Below are 20,488 nucleotides of genomic sequence, written 5' to 3' on the forward strand. Positions count from 1 at the left end.
CTGCAACAATATCAAGCCAAGACGACTTGGATCGAAGCATGTTATACTGACAGCGGAAGTGAATTCCCGGCTGTGAATCATATATGGTTAGGTATATCCTTTTGAAACATCTGACTAAAGAAAGGAAAATGAGCCATGTAAAAGACTCAACCTCAAGTAAACAATCACATCTTTGCTGCTTTGCGAATCGCAAGTTTTCCTATTACAATTCCGAAATAGTTGGACGAGGGGATGAAGGCAGATAGTGTAATTACAATTTAATCGCATATACAATATTTCCATGAAAATTTCTACGATTGTCGAAGTGTCTTTAAACGCCATCAGTTGAGAGGATGATGGGTAAGGTAAAACAGCCGACAACTTCTTGCTTTATTTTTAGCTCATATCGCATGTTGTACGTGGCGTTCTGAAAAAAAATTAATGCAAATTTTCATTATACCCGAACTTTTAAGGCGAAAAGCAAATATCACATATACCTGTAGGTTTCCATTAACAGGCAGCCAAAGTTCGTTAAAAACCAGGTTGCTATTAAAAACGTAGCTGGCCGGAGGAATTGGGCAACCGGCCACTGGAATCGAGATCAATTCTGGATAATTGATCATGAAATCACACAGATCAATTTGGCTGAAAGTTGATAGAAATCATTAGTTTTTTTCAATCAAGTAAAAACAAAAAAACTGTGAACGTATACCAGCTTCCTGAAAACCCATCGAGACACGGAACGATGACATCATCCGCCTCCCGTCTGATAAGTTTCGTAAGCACCACGCCCACAGGTAAGGGTTGTATGTTGATGGCCGTTATGGACAACAGAATCGATCCTCCAGGCACTTGTGTTATATCAATACTGTTGGTTGATTGTCCACTGAATGAAACGTAAGATCCGCCTTTTAATGGAAATAAAAGAACACATGCATTTTAGATGTGGTAGATACTGTTCTGTCTTCCAAAAACATTTGGCAGGGGACAAAATAATAATTTAAAAAATGATTTAGTTTATGACTTTAATTCTATCTTACCACAGTCAGTTATGATATGGGAGCACAATGACGGAGAGGTAGTCAGCACAGCAAAAACGGCTAACAAAAAAGGCCGTTTCATGTTCGAGATCGATGAATTTCTCGCAGCAACAGAATCAAACGCACACAAACTGAGACTAATAGATTATGGGCATCATTCAAGTCGTTGCAGGTACACAAAGATTTGACGGCTATGTTTACACAGCCAACAGAAAGATAATCGTATCGGCTGAGTAGACGTCACATCAGGGGGAACTGGATATCGGAGCTTTTAACACAGCGTTATACTCGTGCGCGCATTATGCCTTTATTTTAAAAGCAATGTCCTAGATCCAAGTGACTGACAACAGTCTTTGCAGTTTAATAGCAAATAAGATCAATGGGTTTCTTATCTTACTTGATGCAGGACGATTACGTCAAGGTACGTACAAACGAAACGGGAAAACTGGTAGGTTTCACGCCACCAGATGGCGTCAACAATGAGATTGCACTCTTTCACGCTGTGTACTTTGCCCTATCCATTTGGTTGTTGTCTTAAGCATCATGTCAGATGATTTCCGTAATTTTTCCAAATCAAATATTATTTGTGAACTAATTAGCTTTCTGATTTTGAAGTTTGTGGAAAGGCAGAATGAAACGTGATTACGTTTGATTGAAATTTTGAAAATAAAACAAAATGTACCATATTTCAAACAATCAATTGGCGATTCTTAGTCGATTTCCATATCAATAAACGAAAAACCGGGAAAAATCAAAGAATTTTCTACAAGTCTAAAAAGTATAACAGAAAACTATTCACAATGAAGTCGTTTTCTGACATTGTTTCCTGGATGGCGTTGTTAATAGGTATTGAAACTATTGACGATGAACAACCCTCTTTGGAAATTGCAGACTTGGTTACAAATGCAGTGGAACCGGAGTCCAATTGCATGCGACCGTCTGTACCGTACGATCCAAACTTTCGGTTCATGCCGATACCCCTGACACCAGATCGCCCACAATCTAAGGAAAACAGTCATACGGTCTGCCATATGCCCGACGAACCAGACTCCTATGTCCGTTACGACTCTTCGTCGGGACGAGCCGATACTTCAGGCATCGAGGCATATTGGAACCGCCCGCCCCCAGAAAATTTCATACCGCCACCACCGTATTGGCCGCCCGTTTCGTACGTGCCACCCCCTCCGCCAGAGCATGTAGAGGCTGTCAGGTACGAACCTCCAGTGAAAACACCTGCGGCCCAAACAGGGGACGAGGATCTCATAGACCTGTTCACTGAACAACCTGGTTATGGAACTACCAGCCTCGGGGTTCAGCACGAGTTAGACAGCATGCGGGAAAAGGTTATGGAATTGTCGCAATTACTCCAGCAAGAACAAATGAAAAACTTTGATTTACAGCAACGTATCACCAAGCTGGAAGCTGAAAAAGACGAAATAAGCCGAGCAAACCAGACTGCTCCAAGTGCTTACCAGAATGACGAAGTACGGGCCAGTCAACACTAGGCTTGGGGACGAGAACCACCTCAAAATTTGGCTGAACATGGTAGCCCAGCGGACGATGACATACCGCGTTCGAGACCTGTCTGGCGCGGCCCCATGCCGTCACTGAAAAAGCAAGAAAATTCTCGAATGCATCTTTACCGTAGATACAGTGCTGCGAATGAAACGTCACCACCAGCTGTCGTGGAGGCTACTCCATTTAAAGAAATGGTTTGTTTCAACCAATTGTTGAAGTCAACTAAACCAAAAGTTGAACATCAGAACTATCCCCCGCAGCTGTACCGAAATTGAGACTTGACGCCGAATAACGAAGGGAATTTGAATAATTCGCTTCGTTATTCGGCGTCAAGTCTCGATTTGCGACCGGCGCAGGTGACCAATACAAATAGGTACAATATAATAGTCTACCACATGCTTAACTACAAAAATGTGTCAATATTTTTTCGTTTTAATTATTTTTATGTGAACAAGAGGTTTGTGAAGTTAGCCTTTACCTATATGTTCAGAGTTATCAAGAATTATAGCGGTAATATTCTATAATTCTCAAGTCTCTTTGACACCAACTAATTTACGGAGACACTGATTATATAGGTAGAATGATACTTTGTGAGGCTAAAAACGGCCACCAAGCTGTTATGTTTATAGCCATCTGTAGAGAATTCTAATTGAGTTTCAAATGCTCAAACGATATTCTTATCACTTTACGCGATTTTAGTTAAACGTTGCGCTGCACTTTCCGTTACCAAAGACATTTTATTTCACCTTGAAAGCTTTCCAATACGTTCATCAATAAGTTCATCAAAATTTTCACCAATAGTTTGTAAGAAAAACGGTAGGTCTGCTAGCGTTTAAACGGCCACCAAAGCGTACTCCAAAAGCAGGCACCCTAAAATGGCTTCCTCGGGAGTTCCAAGGTTGGAAACGATTTCAGTGCGAGTAATGTAGTCACCCTGTGCGAGAAAAAAAAAACATGTTGGAAAACAATATTAAAAAACGAACTTATGTCATCGAATTGATTTGTTTGAGCCTTACGTTAACGCCTCCTTCGATAGCGAGCCATTCGGAAGTGAAAGTGACGTAAGCAGAGGGATTGACGTAGACGTCGGCAAGGAAGGGGCACGAGCAGGGCACGTCAGCAGGGAAGAGGGTGCAGACGGCATCTGGGTAAGTGGTAAGGGCCGAGCAGAACTCAACAGTGCTACGTGATAATAGTAAAAAATGAATGCATTAGAGTTAAATTCATGGTCGTCGTCATGGGCATTTTTGAGCCCCGGCTCAACATGGCTTAAATTTCAATCTGAAAGAGACTTACCAGGTGCCAGAAATGCCGTTCAGGCATGGAACTTGATAGTTGTCGGCAACTCGGGTGGTTACTTTGCGGACTTGCAAATTGTCTTCAACTGTGGCATTCAGTTGAGTAGTGGTCTAAAAAAACAAACACTTTTGTTAGATAAATAATGACTTTTTGGCTACATTTCGGCTTCCTGATTACGTGGACATCAACAATAAAAAAACAAAATGTATATATAGTTTAATAATTACAGTCAAATCCATGAACATCCTGCCAACAACCGGGACCGTTTGGGTAAGAATTTCTCCCTGGAAAGAAATGGGGGAGCCGCCAGCACCTTGGAAAAGTAAATTTAAAGCAAAATTGTACGATTATTTGTAAATTGTTTGTTGAAATCTAGGAATTGTTTATTTCGTGTTTTTGATATACTAAAATGCTAGAACATTACCACAGTCGCTGAGGCCCTTGGCTCTCAAGACGCTGGACGAAACGCTCGCCACGAAAAGAGTTGCTACAACAATCAAGAATTTCATTTTTAATGTCGATGGTGAGACGGAATCAGAATGACAGGTACCATGTAGAGAGAGCTACGCTTGTTTATATACGGAGGTTTGCTCCGTACAATTAGGTGCTAAGATTCCACATTCCACAATCTAATCAACCGTTCACCGGGTACACCTTATACGTTACAGGCCACGCAGTATAGTAACATTCTTATCATGTTGACTTTGTTTTTATTGTTGGTTTTACAGCCTCGTGAGGCAGAGAGCTAAAGCCTCCATAAATCAGTAATATTCTCTGTTTACAAATCAATCAAACCAATAAGAAAGTACGGTCTAAAAAGCACTTGGACATGTTTATGTGGCAGGAGATTTCCCTTCCCGTTGTTCATACTCGACCTGTATGAAATTTTCAACTTCTCTCTTTCTGACCAGATAAATTCTTGTATTGTATTTCGGTGCTGCTGGAGCATAAAGTCTAACGATAACTGTTATTTCTTTTCTACTTTGCGGCAGCTAAAGATTGTGCGATTCCGAATAATGTGAAGCTCTCACTACACTTTGCTATAATGATTTTATTTCGTCATTAAGATTTTATCAACACACTAATTCACCGATATTTCACGAAAATTTTGTAAGAAGAACTTATGTCTGCTTGCTCTTAAACGGCCACCAAAGCGTACTCCAAAAGAAGGCAGCCCAAGATGGTTTCCTCGGGAGTTCCGAGGTTGGAGACGATTTCAGTGCGAGTGATGTAGTCACCCTGTGCCAGGTAAAATCATGTGGGCAAACCAATCATTAAAAATGGGCTCTTTGTATTGGGACTGATTTTTTTTTTTTGTCTTACGTTAACTCCTCCTTCAATAGCGAGCCATTCGGAAGTGAAAGTGATGTAAGCGGATGGATTGGCGTAGACGGCGGCAGCCAGAGGGCATGAGCAGGGCACGTCAGCTGGGAAGAGGGTGCAGACGGCATCTGGGTAAGTGGTAAGAGCTGAGCAGAACTCAACAGTGCTAAAAAGAAAAAAAAAATTCAATTAAACTTCAGTCCCTCTCTCTTCCCTTGAAATTAGTGCTATTTAGGATTCTGATCATTAATTTGCAATGAGCTATATAAGAGACTTACCAGGTGCCAGAGATGCCGTTCAGGCACGGAACTTCATAGTTGTCGGCAACTCGGGTGGTGACTTTGCGGACTTGCAAATTGGCTTCAACGGTGGCATCAACTAAGGTGGTAGTCTAGGATTTTTATTACAAAAGTGCCTTGAAGTTATCACGTAATTTACTTTCATTTAATTATTTCGTGGATTTAGAAAATGTATATAAAGAAAAAAGGGACACATTGACGGTTGCGACTACTTACAGTCAAATCCATGAACATCCTGCCAACAACGGGGGCCGTTTGGGTAATAAGTTCACCCGCAAAAGAAATGGGCGCGCCATTAGGACCTTTAAAAAATGAATAAAAAATGAATTGATATTTATTATTAATTAATAAAAAAGGATTGCTAGTCCAGGTACAAAAATGCCATAGAACATTACCGCAGTCGATGAGGCCTTTGGCTCTCAAGACGTTGGCCGAAGCGCTCGCCACCAAAAGAGTTGCTGCCACAATCAAGAATTTCATTTTCAAGAACAGAAGGTTAGACGGAATCAGAAAGACTGGTAACATGTGTAGAACATCTCTCTGTTTATATGTAGTTTCGCACTGCACACCGCGATGCGAAAAATTGGGGACCGCAATCTAATCAATTGTTCACCGGGTACGGCTTAAACCATATAGGTCAGGCGGTATGGTGACAACCATAACATGTTGACTTTGTTTTTTATTGTTCGTTAACAGCCTCGTGATGCAGAGAGGTTGAGTCTCATTGGTAATTCTGTCTATTTACAAATCAATCAAACCAATATGATTGTGTCGGATTAGCTGATTAGATTTTGTGTGTTACGCACCAATAAATGTCTATCGATTACTTATCTTATACTTTGCGCCATCTAATACACGTTGATACAATTTCTTGGCCGTTGCAACAAAATGCGCATCAAACTTTTATTGCAATCCCTGTCTCAGCATTTGTTGAAAAAGAAGGGGAAAGGTAATGAAACGAACAAAATTGGTATTCTAACGAAAGTAGATTTTCAGTCCCTTTCCCTGCGACAGCTGTTTTGTTTTCGACCATCATCCGCCCACTTCCAATTGGAGCGCAGGTAGAGTGCAAAAACTAAAAACTCTTCTGTTTGGGAATTTTCACCACGTCATAGTAGTTTGCCTTAGTGAACGTTTTATTGTGCTGTGTGGATTGTTTACATACTTCGCCTTTATCAGGTTCATTTTTATGGGGTTTGTATTACTAACTCCAAAACTACATCATTCCCACTTCTTTTCGTCGCGTTTGGTGGGAGAAACGCAACGTTAAAATGCTAATGCAAAAAACCGAAGAGCTTACGCGATGTACCCGCACGACCCGAATGCGGTGCCCCAAAGATTTCTCATAAAATTTTGAAAGCGTGGAGTATGATTAACTCAATTGCTATTATTATAGCAACTGAGCTATAATACATAGGTGGGCATTGGGGTTACCTATATCCCTTATTCCAGTACACTTTTGGATGTGGATCAACACAGTCATATAAATAAGATAACCATGTGGTTGGGGAAAATCCTCATTCTCGTTCATCCATTTGATTAGTTTTTATTTACTCTTTGGGTTTTTTTTTGTTTTATCGACGTTAAAGCGTCAGGTGAGGGTGAGGTTGAAACAAAAGTCAAGAGTTGTACGTGACACGTGTCAAAACTCTGTAGCGATTGGAACGAAAACTATGGCAGGTTGAACGGCAAATGATTTGATGGGATTTTTCGTTATAGTAACGTCATATTGAGGCTAGCAAATGCTACTGATTCTGCAGTGTTTGCATTGCCCATCGGTTATCACCTTCCTGTATTTATTCAAACATCTCGTTAGGTCTTTTATCTGCAACTAGATTCACGCGGTTCAAGACGTGCTGAAATGCTTCGGCGTGACTACATCAGAACCTTCTCGTGCCATTTTATAGAATTGATTTTCACACTAACGCAATAGGTCCATATTTTATGCTTTTGTCTTGGCGCTATTTACTCTAATTTTCCCAAGAAGTAAAGAAAATAAAAATCGAGCGTAATAACATCTGTAGTTGAACGATGTAAAATGAATTATGTTTTATTATCGAGATGAAAACGGTCTAACGATTTTGATACACATGCAATTGGATATTTATCACTGGTCGATTAAGGAAGTTAAGAACTGAATTTTCCCGTTACATTTCGGTAAATAGAAAATGAGATTCCTGGGAAGAACTTCATTCATCCTCCTCTGAGCTATCAATTCCATCTTCGGTGTCTCTGCTTTTTTCGTTTTGAGCCTCGTTTTTAGATTTGTCCACAGGCCTTTCGGCTATTTCAGCAATTCCAGTTACTCCAGTCACTTCAGTTTCTCCAGCTCCTTCATCTCCTCCAGCTCCTTCATCTCCTCCAGCTCCTTCATCTCCTCCAGCTCCTTCAGCTCCTTCAGCTACTCCGGTTCCAGCAAGTCCAGACTGAGACACATATGATTCCGAGTCTAAATTCACCTGGACGTTGCCCGACGTAACACCTACAGTAGAAATCCCTTCGTCTACAGAAATATCTGAAATTGCAGTCGCAACAGCAACAGTTTGAGCCCCCACTGCAGTAGCTTCACCTGTACCGGCCGCAGCACTGCTTGAAGCGGAAACATCTACGCCGGATGCGATTTCAGCCGGTTTGACGTCCACCGCAACGGTTTCAGGTACTGGTTTGATGTGAGCTGGATCTATCTCCACCTTAATCACTTGCAACGTGACGTGAAAATCAGGTGTGTTATCTTCGTACAGAATGTGGTGCTTGGGACTCGCCACGATTTTAATGGAACCTTTTTTCTCAACAGATTGCGGGGTGGTAGCCACGAAAATGCTGGAAGCACTTGCTCCGGTCGACGCAACAATGGCGTCTTTTGCGACTGTTTCGACAACTTCAACGGGGACTGCCTCGACTGGAGTGACATCAGCTACAGCCTCAACGACTTCGACAGGATCGATTCCAGTGGACCTTCTGGCAGTATTAGCGTCACCGTGGAATGATAACTTGATGACATCTCTTGGCTTGGTTTTGACAGATTTTTTGGGGTTATTCAGTTGCCACCAGCTCCACGTAGAAGGTTCGGTGGTAGAAGAGGATCTGTTCCCGAAATAAGGATTGCTACATCATATTTAATTCTTTTATTTGATGGCATTTCAATGACTCACCTGGGACTCGTAGAAATGACGGCCAGTTTTTCGCTATCGTTTTCAATTAGATTTTTAGTTTCTTTGGTTTCAGAAACTTCTCCAATTCTCGGGTGTTCAGCCTTTACTTCAATTCGTATAGACTCTGCTGCAACGATAGGCGTCTCGAGAGTCACGCTTGCTCTTTTAGTTGCGCCAAGAGTTTGAACATCGTCATTTCTCTCTGAATTCACCGCTTTGGCTCGTTTGTTTAGAATGAATTTTGTAAGGAAGCTTAGTGGTTCTGACACTACGAGCGTTTTTCTACAAGAGAATGAATGGAATTAGCAGACTTTTCACGTAAGAATGTATTCCAGTGAATGATGTGGATCTCACCTGGATATTGATGCTGCATGGATGGCCAGACCGCACACACTTACGGCAATCAATAGCAAAGATATAGATGGCTTCATCTTATCCACTAGTTGTCAACCAAATGTCTCGATTGTTCACTTCACTCTGATCTTTTTAAAGAGGAGAAGTTCACTGGCTAAGTATAGCTGATTTCATTCGGTGAAATGCCAAAGACTCTGGCGACACATGACACTATACTGGTCGTGTTGAGTCAACTTTCAGGTGTCTGAAAGTGCAAAGAGAGCTAAGTTTGTTTTTTTTTTTTTTTTAATTGTGTACCGGTTCACGTTAGGAGCAGCACCATGGAAGTGTACCGACTAGTTGGAAAGAGTCTCGTTTTTGAATGGCTATCCTGAAAGTGAAAGGAGAAAAAGTGCGGTAGTTTTGTGACTCGATTTTAAGAGAAAGTCGTTTATCCACAAACAGTCGGCAACTACGTACCTTGTTTCTTTTTTCTCACTTTTGAATGCAGATTAGAACGGCATCCTTTCTAGTGCTGCTGCTTCAAAATTTTAAACAATACACTAAACAGGTTGCTATTTTTTTTTTACAGTTTATAGTAGTGGCCTATCAATGAATTGGAATTAATATACGGAGCTATCGTGAAATGGAGATCTCACCTTAGATGCGACTCTGTCAACTTAGAAAGCATTTTACCATAATACTTTAGTTGATTGCACACTGTGTAATAAGGGTCAGTTAAATGCCTACTAATGTATGTCCGTAAAAAGTCTTTATCGACAAGAAAAATTCAAACGAACCTAAAACATTTTCATTTGCTAAATAAACACACTCACGATTCTCTGTGGCTAGGACTATTACGAAGAGTGAATTCTGATTTAGGAATAAGTGGTAGTAAAACTTTTACTTTTAACTGTAAAAACATTTTATTTGCAGCACATTATTTTGTGTGTGCTTTCTTTCTTGGAACTGTCCAACCTTTGCTACGCTTTTTCAACCTGCCTTCCCTGATTGATGTCATTTTCTCGCTATCACACGTCCATCTGATACTTTTCCAGACCGAAACCTTTTCTGTTGGGAGGGAATTGAATTGGAAGAAAATTTCTCTTTAAAAAGAATGCTACACGTTTTTCTTCTCTGTTGTACAAATTTCACGCGTGTGTCAATTTTGGGGTTTCCAGTTTTAACGCGGATAGCAACGGCTTTCCGAAATACAGGAATATCCTGCTATAGATCGTAGGCTATTATACGTTATGGTTATTGGTCGTATTTCGAGAGAAAAGACGTCGCTAAATATCATGATGTTTCATGATAACAGTAATTGATACTACTCTTTTTGTGAAACTCAGGCGTGAGCGAAAACTTCATTTCAAAAAGCATTTCATAGACGGATAACCTCCGGTCCAAAAATTATTTCGCAACATGTTGGGAACAGCTCAGACTTACGAAAGGTTATCGCAATCGACTTAACCAAACAACCCGTGCAATTCTACGCTGGTGGTCGAAAAAAGGATCTCAGCATTGCTGCGAAATAAAATTTTAAAAAACCAGTTTGTCTGATCGATCGACATTGTTCTTACTACAGATGTCATTGCGAAATGCACTTTCGCAGCCTTCCGGTTAATAAAACAAAGCTTTCAATCCGGGGTTGGACTCGACTGGCTTTGCAGTATTCAAAACTTTCTAGATGTCGGTTTGTTTGTTTTTATTCTCAAACAGAGTGTCACGTCTTCAATGTTGGCAGTAATTATTCTGTGTCTCGGGCTAATAGCCCCATCCTCACCAGAAATTAACTTCAAATCAGAGCAAGTTCTAACTGTATGCGATGCTTTTAACGTTTGGCACACGCAGAAAGGAGACCCAATTCCGGAATGTCCACAACTCCCTTCGGCGGCAGATTTTTTCGAGAATTTGAGGGAAAAATTGTACGAGAAACAATGTGAAACCAACGCTACCGTCTCTCAATCTGAAATAAGTTTACTCGAACATGGCATTTTGATCGTCAAGCAATTCGTGGATAGTATCAAAGACGGTTTGGAGGAATTAGGAATGGCATTGATTTATGCAGCAGAGGATGTTAGTGGTTTGGAATCTGCGAGAAAACGATGGAATCATCGAGTGTATTCGATCTTAGCAGGATCGTGTTTTTTGTTATTTTATTTGCATTGCCGGAAGATGAGTGCATTACTTTTCAATGCCATTCTGGCATTGATCACGTCCGGTGTTTTCTATTTTGTTAATTTATACTATCACAGCTGGTTCACTATTTGGCTTTTAATTGTGGTAGCTATTTTTGTTGGCAGCCCTTTGTACGTTCGGACATGGTTACCAGGTCTTGGTGCTATGACTTTCATCCATTTAGCTATCCCACTTCTAAATTTAGTTCTGCGATTGATTATAGAAACTCAGCTTTTTTTGGGACCGATGCTCACTTTAATCATCAATAGTTTTTCTATCCTTATCCACGTTTTCTGTTTGATTGGCCTCTATATTGATGAGAAATTAATGGTCGTCAAAGTTATACTGCTCCCATTTTACCAAACATTTCTCAGTCTCTTTGATTTTAACGGGCGACACTCTGAGCTCATTAATTCCATTAGACTTTCAGTAGATGACATGACGACAGGCTTTTTCTCGTCAACGGATTTTAAAGGGAAAAGTATTGAGCAGCTGGATGAGATGTTAGCTAGCCGATTGCGACAATTATGTGTGAACGTGACCACTTCTTGGTATTCGACTTGCCCAGTTTTTTTTGCTCGTTCGTGCACTGCTTACATCGACCAGACAGAATTAGCCAAGTTAGATCAAGGCTTTGATATAGCTGGCCAATGGTTAACTAGTTTAATTCTTCCATCCTCCAAAAGCACAGGATCAGTTCAACGAACTCTATCCAAACAACTTTGCCAGCAGATCTCTCATTCCGCTTGTCGAGCTATTGACATAGCCGCCTATTGTTCACCGGATGATACTTTCTACGGTCAAGCTTACCATACTTTCTTAACAGCAGTGGAAAAGCTTAAAGCGTCAATGGTTATCGAGCCTTGGCTTCATTTTAACTTCACGCTTTTTGATTCTGGAATGACAGCTCATGTTTCGTTCGATACTGTTTGGATCTTCTTTGTGCGCAGGATTGCCAGCCTTTGCTTGGTCGCTTTTTTTCTATTCGTACTCTTCCGCGCTCTCATTCAATCCATTTTTTTCTTGCGTCGGTACAGGACAGACTTCCTCTTTTGCAGTGAAGCAACCGGTTTGTCATGGCAATCTGTATCCAACACTAAATTGATGGTGAAAGTGTTGCTTTTCTTTCTGAGTGAAAAAGCAATGAAATGGATGCACGAGCAACTCCAAGAAATCCAGTTTATCGAGCCTGAAAGAGGTGAAGCTCGATTGGCCTTTAATGTCCAAGGCAATGGAACGATTGCCAACGTTATGCGCTCCCTTTTTGGTGGGTTTAGTCTGCAAAGTAAATATTGTACCAAAGCTGATAGTTCGGTTTGCATCACTCCTTTCTTTCCGGTAGGTTGGTCCACTTGGATTTTTCTTTTCATTCTTGCCGGATTCTATGTTCTTATTGGGATGTACGCAAAGAAAACAGACTCTCTAATGTGTCGTATCTGTGGTCGTTTAATCGAACATGTACGACGTGAGAGGAAGCGAGTACAGCAGGAGAATTCAAGAAGGGAACGGATAAGAAAACGGTTGGTTGTACAGACCCTAGCTGAGGAAGCACTTTCCAGGTGTGAGCCGGAAGATAGTCAAGTAGTACTCCGTTTCTATCACCCTCCGCGTCGTTGGTATCACAATCGATTCACACCAAATATAGTCCAGTCCATAATTGCTTATTTCAAGTTTGGAGCCGAGAACATTGGATGTCAAATTTGCCTTAACGAAACAGCAACGACTCGCTTTAAATGTAGAACTCTTCTTTTTTGCAACGGTTGCAGTATTTACCTGAAACGATGCCCTTGTGGCTGTCGAAGTTTTCAAAAATCTCAATTTCGTTAGAAAATATTTATTTAAAAAATTTAAACTTCTGAGTAAGCTATAAGAATAAAAACTTGCAGGATCGGATACTTCAGATAGCTTTTTCAAGCCACTTTTGATGTTCCTCGATTTTAATAAATTTATGTATCGAAGTACTCGTGTAAAAGCATGAAGCATTGAAATATCTTATTATTTACTTCAAATTTTGTCTGATTTTATTTATTTTTTGTTGCGAATCGAAAACCAAAGCAGGTAGGGCTTTTTGAATTTGTACTCGTTTTTATAGAGCCATCTAGCGATGGCGGGACGATCAAGCGTCACAAAACACGTGCGTTTTTGTAGCAGAAGAAAAGTAGGAAAAGATGAGATGAGAGAAGATTTGACTGGTTTAGTTTATATTACATTTTTTTCTACTCTCTAATTAACGATATTTCCCATACGGATATATTTTAGAATACCTCTGACATTTAGACCCAAAGATCCACTAGAAAATGGACAGTGGTAGTTTCACTTTGAACCTCACTGATGGTAGCAAACAAACCCAAGATGCGCCAAAGGTTGGTAACTCTTACATGCATTTTTTTTATTTTCGTTCACGATCATATTGTTTCAACTGTTTTCATGTTCGAAAATTAACTGATACATTTATGTACCAGGCCAAACCTATGTCACATCAAGAGTATGTTTCTAACCAGAAGCCCCTCGTGAGCTTTGCACCTAAGCCTCGACAGACAGTGAAAGCAGATGGTGTGAAGAAACCAGCATTTGTAGTTGTTCGGAAAAAAGCGACACACGTTAAAAAGAAAAGTTTGTCTGAATTGAAGAGTTTTTCAGCAAATTTACAGCCACTCTCCTCTAAGAAAAATAATCAATCAAATAGTGACAGTAAACCACAGAAACCATCACATGCAGAAAATGTACAAGTGGATACTACTGTCATACCTACCAGCCAAAAAAAAGAAACTAGAAAAACTGTATCAAATAACAAGAAAAACAACTGGGCTGTTTCACAACAAGGGGGATCATCAGGTGGTTATAACAACACAGGCATCATATCATCACTTTTCTTTAAAAATCCTGAGATTCCTACCGTCACTAAAGAAAACGTAGAAAGTACAGAAGAAAATTTATTTTCGTCCCGAAGCTTTTCGGCTTTGAACATACACAAGTATTTAGTAAGAAATTGTCTACTACATTTGGAATTTAAATGGAACCTTAAATAATATTTGTTTCACAGGTAGCAACATTAGAGAAAGATTTGAATTTGAAACATATGACGGAAGCCCAGTCCAGAACGATTCCAATTCTTCTCGACAAAAAAGATGCAATTGTTAAATCTCAGACAGGAAGTGGTAAAACTCTGGCATATGCCATTCCTATTGTAGAGGTACGTTAAAACACTGTCTAGTTTAAGATGTTTTAAACACTTTCTTACTGAGGCTGGTTTAAGTAGAAATTACAGAGTATCACACCCAAGATTGATAGAAGCTCTGGTGTGTTTGCGCTCGTCGTTGTTCCCACAAGAGAGTTGGTTCTGCAAACCTACTCTTGGTTCGTAAAAATCCTAAAGGTATTAACTTGAAATAATTTTTAAGCTCCATTGTCTCGTCTTATTCTAATGCTAATAGACATTTTTTCAATATAGCCCTTTACATGGGTTGTACCGGGATACTTGATTGGCGGGGAGAAGAAAAAATCTGAAAAAGCGCGCATACGAAAAGGAATGAACATTTTAATTTCTACTCCTGGTCGTCTTCTAGACCATTTAACGTCTACACGTAATCTTAATCTTGGTCGGCTTCACTGGCTCATCATGGACGAAGCTGATCGACTTCTGGATATGGGCTACGAGAAAGACGTGGGCAGGTATTAAACGTGACGATTAATCTCAATTTGTATCGGATAAAACTAATTCGTTCCTTATTTCCGTTTTGATATTTTCTTTGCCTGCAGGATTGTAAGCATAGTAGAAGAACATTTCGTTAAAGAAGGCAGTTTAGGACGACGACAAACTGTGCTGCTCTCGGCTACGTTGAGCAAAGGTGTTGAAAAACTAGCCGGATTGGCACTGACAGACCCTGAGCATATTAAGTTGTCGGAAGACGCAAGCATAAATCAAGACCAGTTAGTGACGCCAACAAATTTGAAACAGTGGTATATTATAGTACCTCCAAAACTACGACTGGCGACGCTGGCGGCTTTCATTCTTTGGAAATGCACGGTTAGTTAAGAGTCATTAGATCTGAAGATCTCTGTTTCTCATGAAAGGGAATTTCTCATGCATTTTTCTTTTTATTGACAGATTTCCACGGAAAAGAAAGTCTTGGTTTTCATGACTACGCAAGATTCCGTAGATTACCACGCTGAGCTTTTCAACCGGGTGAGTTTTTTTTTAAAATTAAAACATTTTGAAGCATGCAAAGGTGTCGTTGCAAAGTCTGAGTGAGATTCTGATGATTTTTTTCTCTTATTCATTACCTTTTCTCTTCCTTTTTCTTATAGGTGTTGGCTAAACGGGAAGGCCGGACTCCAATCAGCTTTTGTAAACTACACGGCAATATGCCCCAGAAGGTACGCTATTCACGTTCGTTATTTAGAAGACAGTTTTCTTTCTCGAATAGATGGCGTGCATGCTGTGTTCGTTAGAATTACAAAGTACCAAAATTTAACAAGAGAACCCACGAATATTCCCGCGTTTTTATACGTAATAAGTCAGGGGCAAAGTCTTTGGGGTTCTCGACAGTAGCCGCTGGCCACCGGTTACCGTTTTCGGTGCCGATTACGGCCAGTTTGGTGTAGTTTCCCCTGCCTTTGATGGCCCCAAAGCCACGGGGCTGGGCGTTTTGCCATTGCTAATATCCGTGAAGAAATTACTTTTATATTGTCAATTATAAGTTTCCTTATCTCTTGATCTGTTTCGCATTCCCAGGATCGGACGGCAATCTTCAAGGAATTTCGAGACACTGAAAGTGGCGTCCTCCTGTGCACGGTAAGTGGTCATTAATGTTTCATTCGGTAAAATAATAATATTTTCGCCTGCAATGCAATTCCGCCATTGGCTACCGAGACAATCTACAAAAAATGAAATGAGATTAGTTTTTCCCTTTTTTTTGGGTGGGGGGGTTGGAGGTGGGATAAGGGGACGGAATAGGAGGATTTCAACTCCCGGACGGGTTGGGTTGGAGCGGGTAGACTAACCGACTAACGGTATTTTTTTTTTGTGTCGTAATTGTTCATTCCACCATAGACTTTTTGTATCTCAATTTGGTTTTGACAATCTGATCACATGTGCTTTTGTAGTTACATGGTATAACGGGGCTTATGGGTGCTTGTTTACTTCACATCGCACATCGTTCGCAGAAGGTCGACCAGTCGTTTGTTTTTGTTAACGAAACCCGAAATAATTGCTTTTTGACTTGACCATTGTCAGCCATTAATTTGGAGGAATTATCATGCAGGTTACGTCGGCTTGAACAGGCTACTTAATTGTAAAATGTGATAACAATCTTTTTTTTTTTTGCGAGTAAGAAGATTCAGTGAGTTGTTGGAAAAGCTGTGCCATTAGCGAAATCCTTTTAAAACCTAAATAGATACACGTTTTCGATCTAGTTATCCTAATTGAATTCACGTTGAGAACTTGGGGGGAGCTTGATCAATTATGCCCTTCTGGAGACATAACCTGTTTTGGCAGAAACAAAGGGTCTCATCCATCGAACAAACGCAAAAAAAAATCTGATCTGTTGATCTTTCTTTTGTAATGTCTTTATAAGGTTTTTGCATTTGAACTCCCGATGGGGTAGTGAAAAGATGGTGATTGATAGCATTGAGTCATCGTTTTATTTTTGCGGACGAATGATTCGCGTTCCTTAATGGGAAATGCGAGCGGTGTTATAACAAATTATCCATCCTTATCTGGTTGCATCTAATTTCTACGTAAAACATGGGATTTATATCGGCTCAGCGACTGCTCACGGAAGTTTGTTGAGCGAGTTTTTGTTTTTCTCTAGACTACTTTGAATTTTGATCCCATCTTTTTCGTGGGAAAGGGAAAGCCAGTGGAAGATGTATAGTTTGCGGCTAGCCAATGAAGAAAGTTTACGATAGTTCTTTTTCTTTGTACGGATAATAAATGGGAATCGATGAAAATGGGCGGATTTGTCTAAATCTTATTCGTGTTTTTTATTCTCGTTAGTGCGATGGAACTAGCGCGTTCTGCCGAAGAGGCCCAGAGCGAATGTTTATCGAATAATAGCCAATTTAAAGCGCAGACGCAATGACTAACGCACTTAATTTTTTATAGTTTTAATCACTGGAACCCATTCATTCATTCATTTAATCATTGCGTATTTGACTTGGCATCAAACACCTGACAAAAAATACAGGATGTAGCTGCCCGTGGCTTGGATTTGTCATCGGTCGATTGGATCGTCCAATACAATCCTCCCGTGACGGCCGAAGAATACGTTCACAGGGTGGGTCGAACGGCCCGTGTAGGCAAGTGCGGCCAAGCGATCATCTTCCTAGCGCCACCTGAAACGGACTTCGTTCATCACCTGGCCAAAAGGGGACTCAGGTAAGCTGATTATAGTAATACTTAAGTTTTAATATATTTTTTAAAAATTCCGATTTATTAGACGTATTTCATGCATGTACTGGTATATTTCTACTATGCAATTCTTTACTGGTTTTTAATTTTTATTCATCTATTGTTTTGTATTGTACAAACATTAAATGCGTTCATTTTTCTTTATGTGCCCGCTTTCTTCTCCATGGGGTCGGACGTCCAGTGTTGTCGAAAAGAATCCTGATGTCATCTTAAAGACGTTAGCCAGCTCATGGGCCAGGGTAAATATTGATAATTTTTGATCGATGTAGTCTTTTTTCATTTGTCACGAAAGCTGTTGCTGTAACACCATATTAAGAAAAATATTCAACGAAATGCGTCTAATCAAAATCGGATCTCGTTCTCCTTTTGGATTTCACGCCAATGAGTAGACGTCACAAACGATGGAGCAAGCCGCCACTTCTCTGCAGCTGAGCTTCGAGGAAAGCGTTATCGAGAGCTACAATCTTTATGAAATGGCCACCAAAGGTATACAGATGTTGTTTTCTTTACTCTTTTTGTCTGTCTTTTTCCGTTTTTGTCCTTTGTTTTCTTTTTTCAGTTTTTATTTTATTATTTTTAGTTAAAATTAGGTCAGAAAGGACTAAGACTAATTTTGTACTTGTGACAGGTTACGTGTCATTCGTCAGGTCATATGCGGCTCTACCCAAGGACGTCCGTGAAGTCTTTAATTTCCAGTCGCTCCATTTGGGTCATTACGCAAAATCGTTTGCCCTTCGTGACCCGCCGGCGCAGATCAACACCGCAGGTCGAATGGGTCAGCGTAACGATCGCGTTCAGCCGTTCAACACGGCCCGCCAACGCAATCCGTCTATGCTCAAGAGAGCAGCAGCACTGGGGTAAGAAAGGAAAAAACCAAATTTGAACTCATCGTATGGGGAAGACATTGGGCGTATACGCTTTCGATTCAGATGTTCCAAACTTCTTTGTCCAATTCTGTACGAATGGTTGAGAATAACCTTTTTCTTTGACTGGCAGATCGGATGGAACACAGCACCAGCCGAGTCATTACGAACTCCAAGCCATGCTGTCGGAATTCTCCAGCGGATTAGATCCGGCACCCGCAAAGAAGATAAAAGTTCGCCATACTACAGCAGAGGCCTTAGAAAAGCGGAATCCATGCTGAATGAAGTGCGCTTTTCAACATTTATTGCCGTTGTTATCTTTTTTCTGCGGCAAATCAAAGCGTATTCAAAACAAAATTCTTTCAATCTCCTCTTTTGTTTTCGTGTCTTTCAAGGGATGACGTCAACATCAGGTAAAATGAATAATTATGAAAATTAGGTAGTAGGATCTGAACGCCTTTCGTGTATAAGTTTGGTAAGACGATAAAGAAAATTGGGAGTTGGAAGCTACGCAATTACATGCAAAAGCGAATCCATTATACATTTTTCTTTATTTGTAACATGCCTGCAACTTTTACAATAGGTCAATAATAAATAATGATAGTCGCTTTTCATAAACTAAAACGTCATCTCTTGCAGCAACAATCGGAAACTACTAGGAATGTAGGTTAACTTCGTTTGAACGTTAACCTTCATCCCTAAATGTTTTTTATGTTGCTTGCTCGCAAATCATTTTACGTATAAGCGATCCGGAATTTCACCATTCCATCATAGAAAAGCGATTTGATGTCAGTCGATACTTTTGATTTTTTCTTTTTCGTGTTTTAACAATTATACAAATGAACCCTTTACCCGTGATAATTCTTTCTCGATAGATGTAAACACACAGGCGATGCCGAAGTGGACGTCAATATTAACATTGTTCAATTTAAACGGTTAGTGTTCAATTCCATTTCGGATACTGTGATGCACATCCTTCTCCACTAGAAAATGATTCGTTACTTCTTCAGAATGGTCAACCAGACGGTTGCTGTTGTTTTCCAAATGTAGTTCACTAGCCTCTTCACCGTCTACTGTATCCGAAGATTCATTTTCTTCATCTTCATCGAGCTCCATTTCGTTTGAATCTCCACGTGATGAGCGGAACAGGTTGTAAAGTGAAATGGGACAGTCTGAGAACTCTCTAGCACAAGTCATGTTAGACGATTGGCCTATCTGTTCAGCATCGATGTATTCGTGTAAAAAATCATTGATTCCTCGTTTTGGACTGAATTTTAACTAGAAATTAGGATCAAATGTCTTCTTTTTTTAAGCATTTAATTATTTTTTACCTTAATAGAATAGTTATGATCTCCCCCACAACGGTAAACTCCCCAATTGGGTTTGTTTGCATTTCGCATATCGTGCGAAGTAAACAGGCTTTTCCATCTATTCCTGTTGATTGTAATATGCCTTCCACCGACTTGTAGACTTGATACTTTTCATTGCCGAATGACCTGTGACAGAACAATTGAATCATTAATCTAAGTAATCAAAATTGACTTTCCTTTAACAATTCCACGTTGCTAGGTGGACTGGGATTTTAGTTGACTTGACTTCACTGGTGACTAGTTCATTTTTACCTTGCAGTGTAACCAGCTTTATCACTGAAAATTGTATCAATGAATATGGTAATCGGAATGATCAACTGCATGAGTCCACGAATCGCTGTTCTACCGTTGTTATCAACCGCCACTAATGGCAGAGTCAACTGGTTGTTGATAGTCCAGTGAGGACGAAGCAATATAGGAGTGCGAGTACCCATCTATTAATTTTTAAAAAAGAAAATTATATAATTATTTTGAATTTTATGAAAAAGGTGTCACGTACAATAATGCAATACCTTCTTTAATAGACCACAGCGAAGACAGGAAAGAAAAGTGATGGACTTTTAGCCTGCGTTCAAACGTGATCCTGCAGTGAAGCTAGCGGTCGACTGTGACGAGAAGGAAGTATGAACGGCCTTATAACTGTTCGGTTGGCGTCTGCCTTGTGCACAGAATTCCACACATGTCTTGACCCTAACAAATTTCTGGACTTCATCAACAACAGT

General features: G+C 40.2%; 7 protein-coding genes across 8 annotated transcripts; 2 read left to right on the plus strand and 5 right to left on the minus strand.

Moving 5' to 3' along the window:
• Positions 1-232: 232 nt before the first annotated feature.
• Positions 233-1,180, minus strand: LOC116933964. Its single transcript, XM_032941618.2, has 4 exons — positions 1,020-1,180; positions 692-887; positions 477-624; positions 233-406 (listed from the first exon to the last, which is right to left on the minus strand). The coding sequence occupies exons 1-4, from the start codon at positions 1,099-1,101 to the stop codon at positions 311-313; spliced, it is 522 nt and encodes a 173-aa protein (XP_032797509.2). The 5' UTR covers positions 1,102-1,180; the 3' UTR covers positions 233-310.
• Positions 1,181-3,254: 2,074 nt separating this feature from the next.
• LOC116927772 lies at positions 3,255-4,420 on the minus strand. The gene is made up of 5 exons (XM_032934831.2): positions 4,261-4,420; positions 4,064-4,149; positions 3,834-3,946; positions 3,554-3,719; positions 3,255-3,471 (listed from the first exon to the last, which is right to left on the minus strand). The coding sequence occupies exons 1-5, from the start codon at positions 4,343-4,345 to the stop codon at positions 3,370-3,372; spliced, it is 552 nt and encodes a 183-aa protein (XP_032790722.2). The 5' UTR covers positions 4,346-4,420; the 3' UTR covers positions 3,255-3,369.
• A 451-nt stretch (positions 4,421-4,871) lies between these two features.
• Positions 4,872-6,058, minus strand: LOC123474765. The gene is made up of 5 exons (XM_045177342.1): positions 5,854-6,058; positions 5,675-5,760; positions 5,438-5,550; positions 5,160-5,325; positions 4,872-5,075 (listed from the first exon to the last, which is right to left on the minus strand). Exons 1-5 carry the CDS (start codon positions 5,981-5,983, stop codon positions 4,974-4,976), a joined length of 597 nt encoding a protein of 198 aa, XP_045033277.1. The 5' UTR covers positions 5,984-6,058; the 3' UTR covers positions 4,872-4,973.
• Positions 6,059-7,492: 1,434 nt separating this feature from the next.
• LOC116927731 lies at positions 7,493-9,296 on the minus strand. Of its 2 annotated transcripts, XM_032934779.2 has the most exons (4): positions 8,965-9,296; positions 8,611-8,892; positions 8,028-8,542; positions 7,493-7,961 (listed from the first exon to the last, which is right to left on the minus strand). In XM_032934779.2, the coding sequence occupies exons 1-4, from the start codon at positions 9,039-9,041 to the stop codon at positions 7,648-7,650; spliced, it is 1,188 nt and encodes a 395-aa protein (XP_032790670.2). In that variant the 5' UTR covers positions 9,042-9,296; the 3' UTR covers positions 7,493-7,647. The 2 variants fall into 2 exon arrangements, with proteins under 2 accessions (XP_032790670.2, XP_032790667.2); XM_032934776.2 differs by having other exon boundaries at positions 7,493-8,542; positions 8,965-9,295.
• A 1,316-nt stretch (positions 9,297-10,612) lies between these two features.
• LOC116927710 lies at positions 10,613-13,210 on the plus strand. Its single transcript, XM_045177337.1, has one exon. It carries the CDS (start codon positions 10,678-10,680, stop codon positions 12,946-12,948), a length of 2,271 nt encoding a protein of 756 aa, XP_045033272.1. The 5' UTR covers positions 10,613-10,677; the 3' UTR covers positions 12,949-13,210.
• A 53-nt stretch (positions 13,211-13,263) lies between these two features.
• Positions 13,264-19,247, plus strand: LOC116927711 (probable ATP-dependent RNA helicase DDX31). The gene is made up of 14 exons (XM_045177338.1): positions 13,264-13,484; positions 13,584-14,102; positions 14,165-14,314; positions 14,381-14,497; positions 14,573-14,793; positions 14,881-15,148; positions 15,230-15,307; positions 15,430-15,498; positions 15,857-15,916; positions 17,310-17,500; positions 17,715-17,772; positions 17,923-18,019; positions 18,162-18,390; positions 18,530-19,247. The coding sequence occupies exons 1-14, from the start codon at positions 13,419-13,421 to the stop codon at positions 18,675-18,677; spliced, it is 2,271 nt and encodes a 756-aa protein (XP_045033273.1). The 5' UTR covers positions 13,264-13,418; the 3' UTR covers positions 18,678-19,247.
• Positions 18,929-20,438, minus strand: LOC116927754. The gene is made up of 4 exons (XM_032934807.2): positions 20,279-20,438; positions 20,019-20,200; positions 19,728-19,892; positions 18,929-19,663 (listed from the first exon to the last, which is right to left on the minus strand). Exons 2-4 carry the CDS (start codon positions 20,198-20,200, stop codon positions 19,333-19,335), a joined length of 678 nt encoding a protein of 225 aa, XP_032790698.1. The 5' UTR covers positions 20,279-20,438; the 3' UTR covers positions 18,929-19,332.
• Between the last annotated feature and the right edge of the window lie 50 nt (positions 20,439-20,488).

The sequence above is a fragment of the Daphnia magna genome, linkage group LG7 (assembly GCF_020631705.1).
Source record: "Daphnia magna isolate NIES linkage group LG7, ASM2063170v1.1, whole genome shotgun sequence".
Classification (NCBI taxonomy): domain Eukaryota; kingdom Metazoa; phylum Arthropoda; class Branchiopoda; order Diplostraca; family Daphniidae; genus Daphnia; species Daphnia magna.

What these genes read in the sequence shown, in the direction of transcription:
- LOC116933964 (XM_032941618.2), bottom strand. Translation starts at nt 1,101, where the DNA reads ATGAAACGGCCTTTTTTGTTAGCCGTTTTTGCTGTGCTGACTACCTCT. An exon ending in GATGGGTTTTCAGGAAGCTG is followed by an intron (nt 625 to 691) that starts GTATACGTTCAC and finishes ATCAACTTTCAG; the next exon opens with CCAAATTGATCTGTGTGATT. An exon ending in CTGTTAATGGAAACCTACAG is followed by an intron (nt 407 to 476) that starts GTATATGTGATA and finishes ATTTTTTTTCAG; the next exon opens with AACGCCACGTACAACATGCG.
- LOC116927711 (XM_045177338.1), top strand. Translation starts at nt 13,419, where the DNA reads ATGGACAGTGGTAGTTTCACTTTGAACCTCACTGATGGTAGCAAACAA. An exon ending in ACGCTGAGCTTTTCAACCGG is followed by an intron (nt 15,308 to 15,429) that starts GTGAGTTTTTTT and finishes TTTTTCTTATAG; the next exon opens with GTGTTGGCTAAACGGGAAGG. An exon ending in AAGAGAGCAGCAGCACTGGG is followed by an intron (nt 18,391 to 18,529) that starts GTAAGAAAGGAA and finishes TTTGACTGGCAG; the next exon opens with ATCGGATGGAACACAGCACC.
- LOC116927772 (XM_032934831.2), bottom strand. Translation starts at nt 4,345, where the DNA reads ATGAAATTCTTGATTGTTGTAGCAACTCTTTTCGTGGCGAGCGTTTCG. An exon ending in AACGGCATTTCTGGCACCTG is followed by an intron (nt 3,720 to 3,833) that starts GTAAGTCTCTTT and finishes ATTATCACGTAG; the next exon opens with CACTGTTGAGTTCTGCTCGG. An exon ending in CTATCGAAGGAGGCGTTAAC is followed by an intron (nt 3,472 to 3,553) that starts GTAAGGCTCAAA and finishes TTTCTCGCACAG; the next exon opens with GGTGACTACATTACTCGCAC.
- LOC116927731 (XM_032934776.2), bottom strand. Translation starts at nt 9,041, where the DNA reads ATGAAGCCATCTATATCTTTGCTATTGATTGCCGTAAGTGTGTGCGGT. An exon ending in CATGCAGCATCAATATCCAG is followed by an intron (nt 8,893 to 8,964) that starts GTGAGATCCACA and finishes ATTCTCTTGTAG; the next exon opens with AAAAACGCTCGTAGTGTCAG. An exon ending in GTCATTTCTACGAGTCCCAG is followed by an intron (nt 8,543 to 8,610) that starts GTGAGTCATTGA and finishes TTTCGGGAACAG; the next exon opens with ATCCTCTTCTACCACCGAAC.
- LOC123474765 (XM_045177342.1), bottom strand. Translation starts at nt 5,983, where the DNA reads ATGTTACCAGTCTTTCTGATTCCGTCTAACCTTCTGTTCTTGAAAATG. An exon ending in CAAAGGCCTCATCGACTGCG is followed by an intron (nt 5,761 to 5,853) that starts GTAATGTTCTAT and finishes CATTTTTTAAAG; the next exon opens with GTCCTAATGGCGCGCCCATT. An exon ending in AACGGCATCTCTGGCACCTG is followed by an intron (nt 5,326 to 5,437) that starts GTAAGTCTCTTA and finishes TTTTCTTTTTAG; the next exon opens with CACTGTTGAGTTCTGCTCAG.
- LOC116927754 (XM_032934807.2), bottom strand. Translation starts at nt 20,200, where the DNA reads ATGGGTACTCGCACTCCTATATTGCTTCGTCCTCACTGGACTATCAAC. An exon ending in AAAGCTGGTTACACTGCAAG is followed by an intron (nt 19,893 to 20,018) that starts GTAAAAATGAAC and finishes GTTCTGTCACAG; the next exon opens with GTCATTCGGCAATGAAAAGT. An exon ending in ATCATAACTATTCTATTAAG is followed by an intron (nt 19,664 to 19,727) that starts GTAAAAAATAAT and finishes GTTAAAATTCAG; the next exon opens with TCCAAAACGAGGAATCAATG.
- LOC116927710 (XM_045177337.1), top strand. Translation starts at nt 10,678, where the DNA reads ATGTTGGCAGTAATTATTCTGTGTCTCGGGCTAATAGCCCCATCCTCA.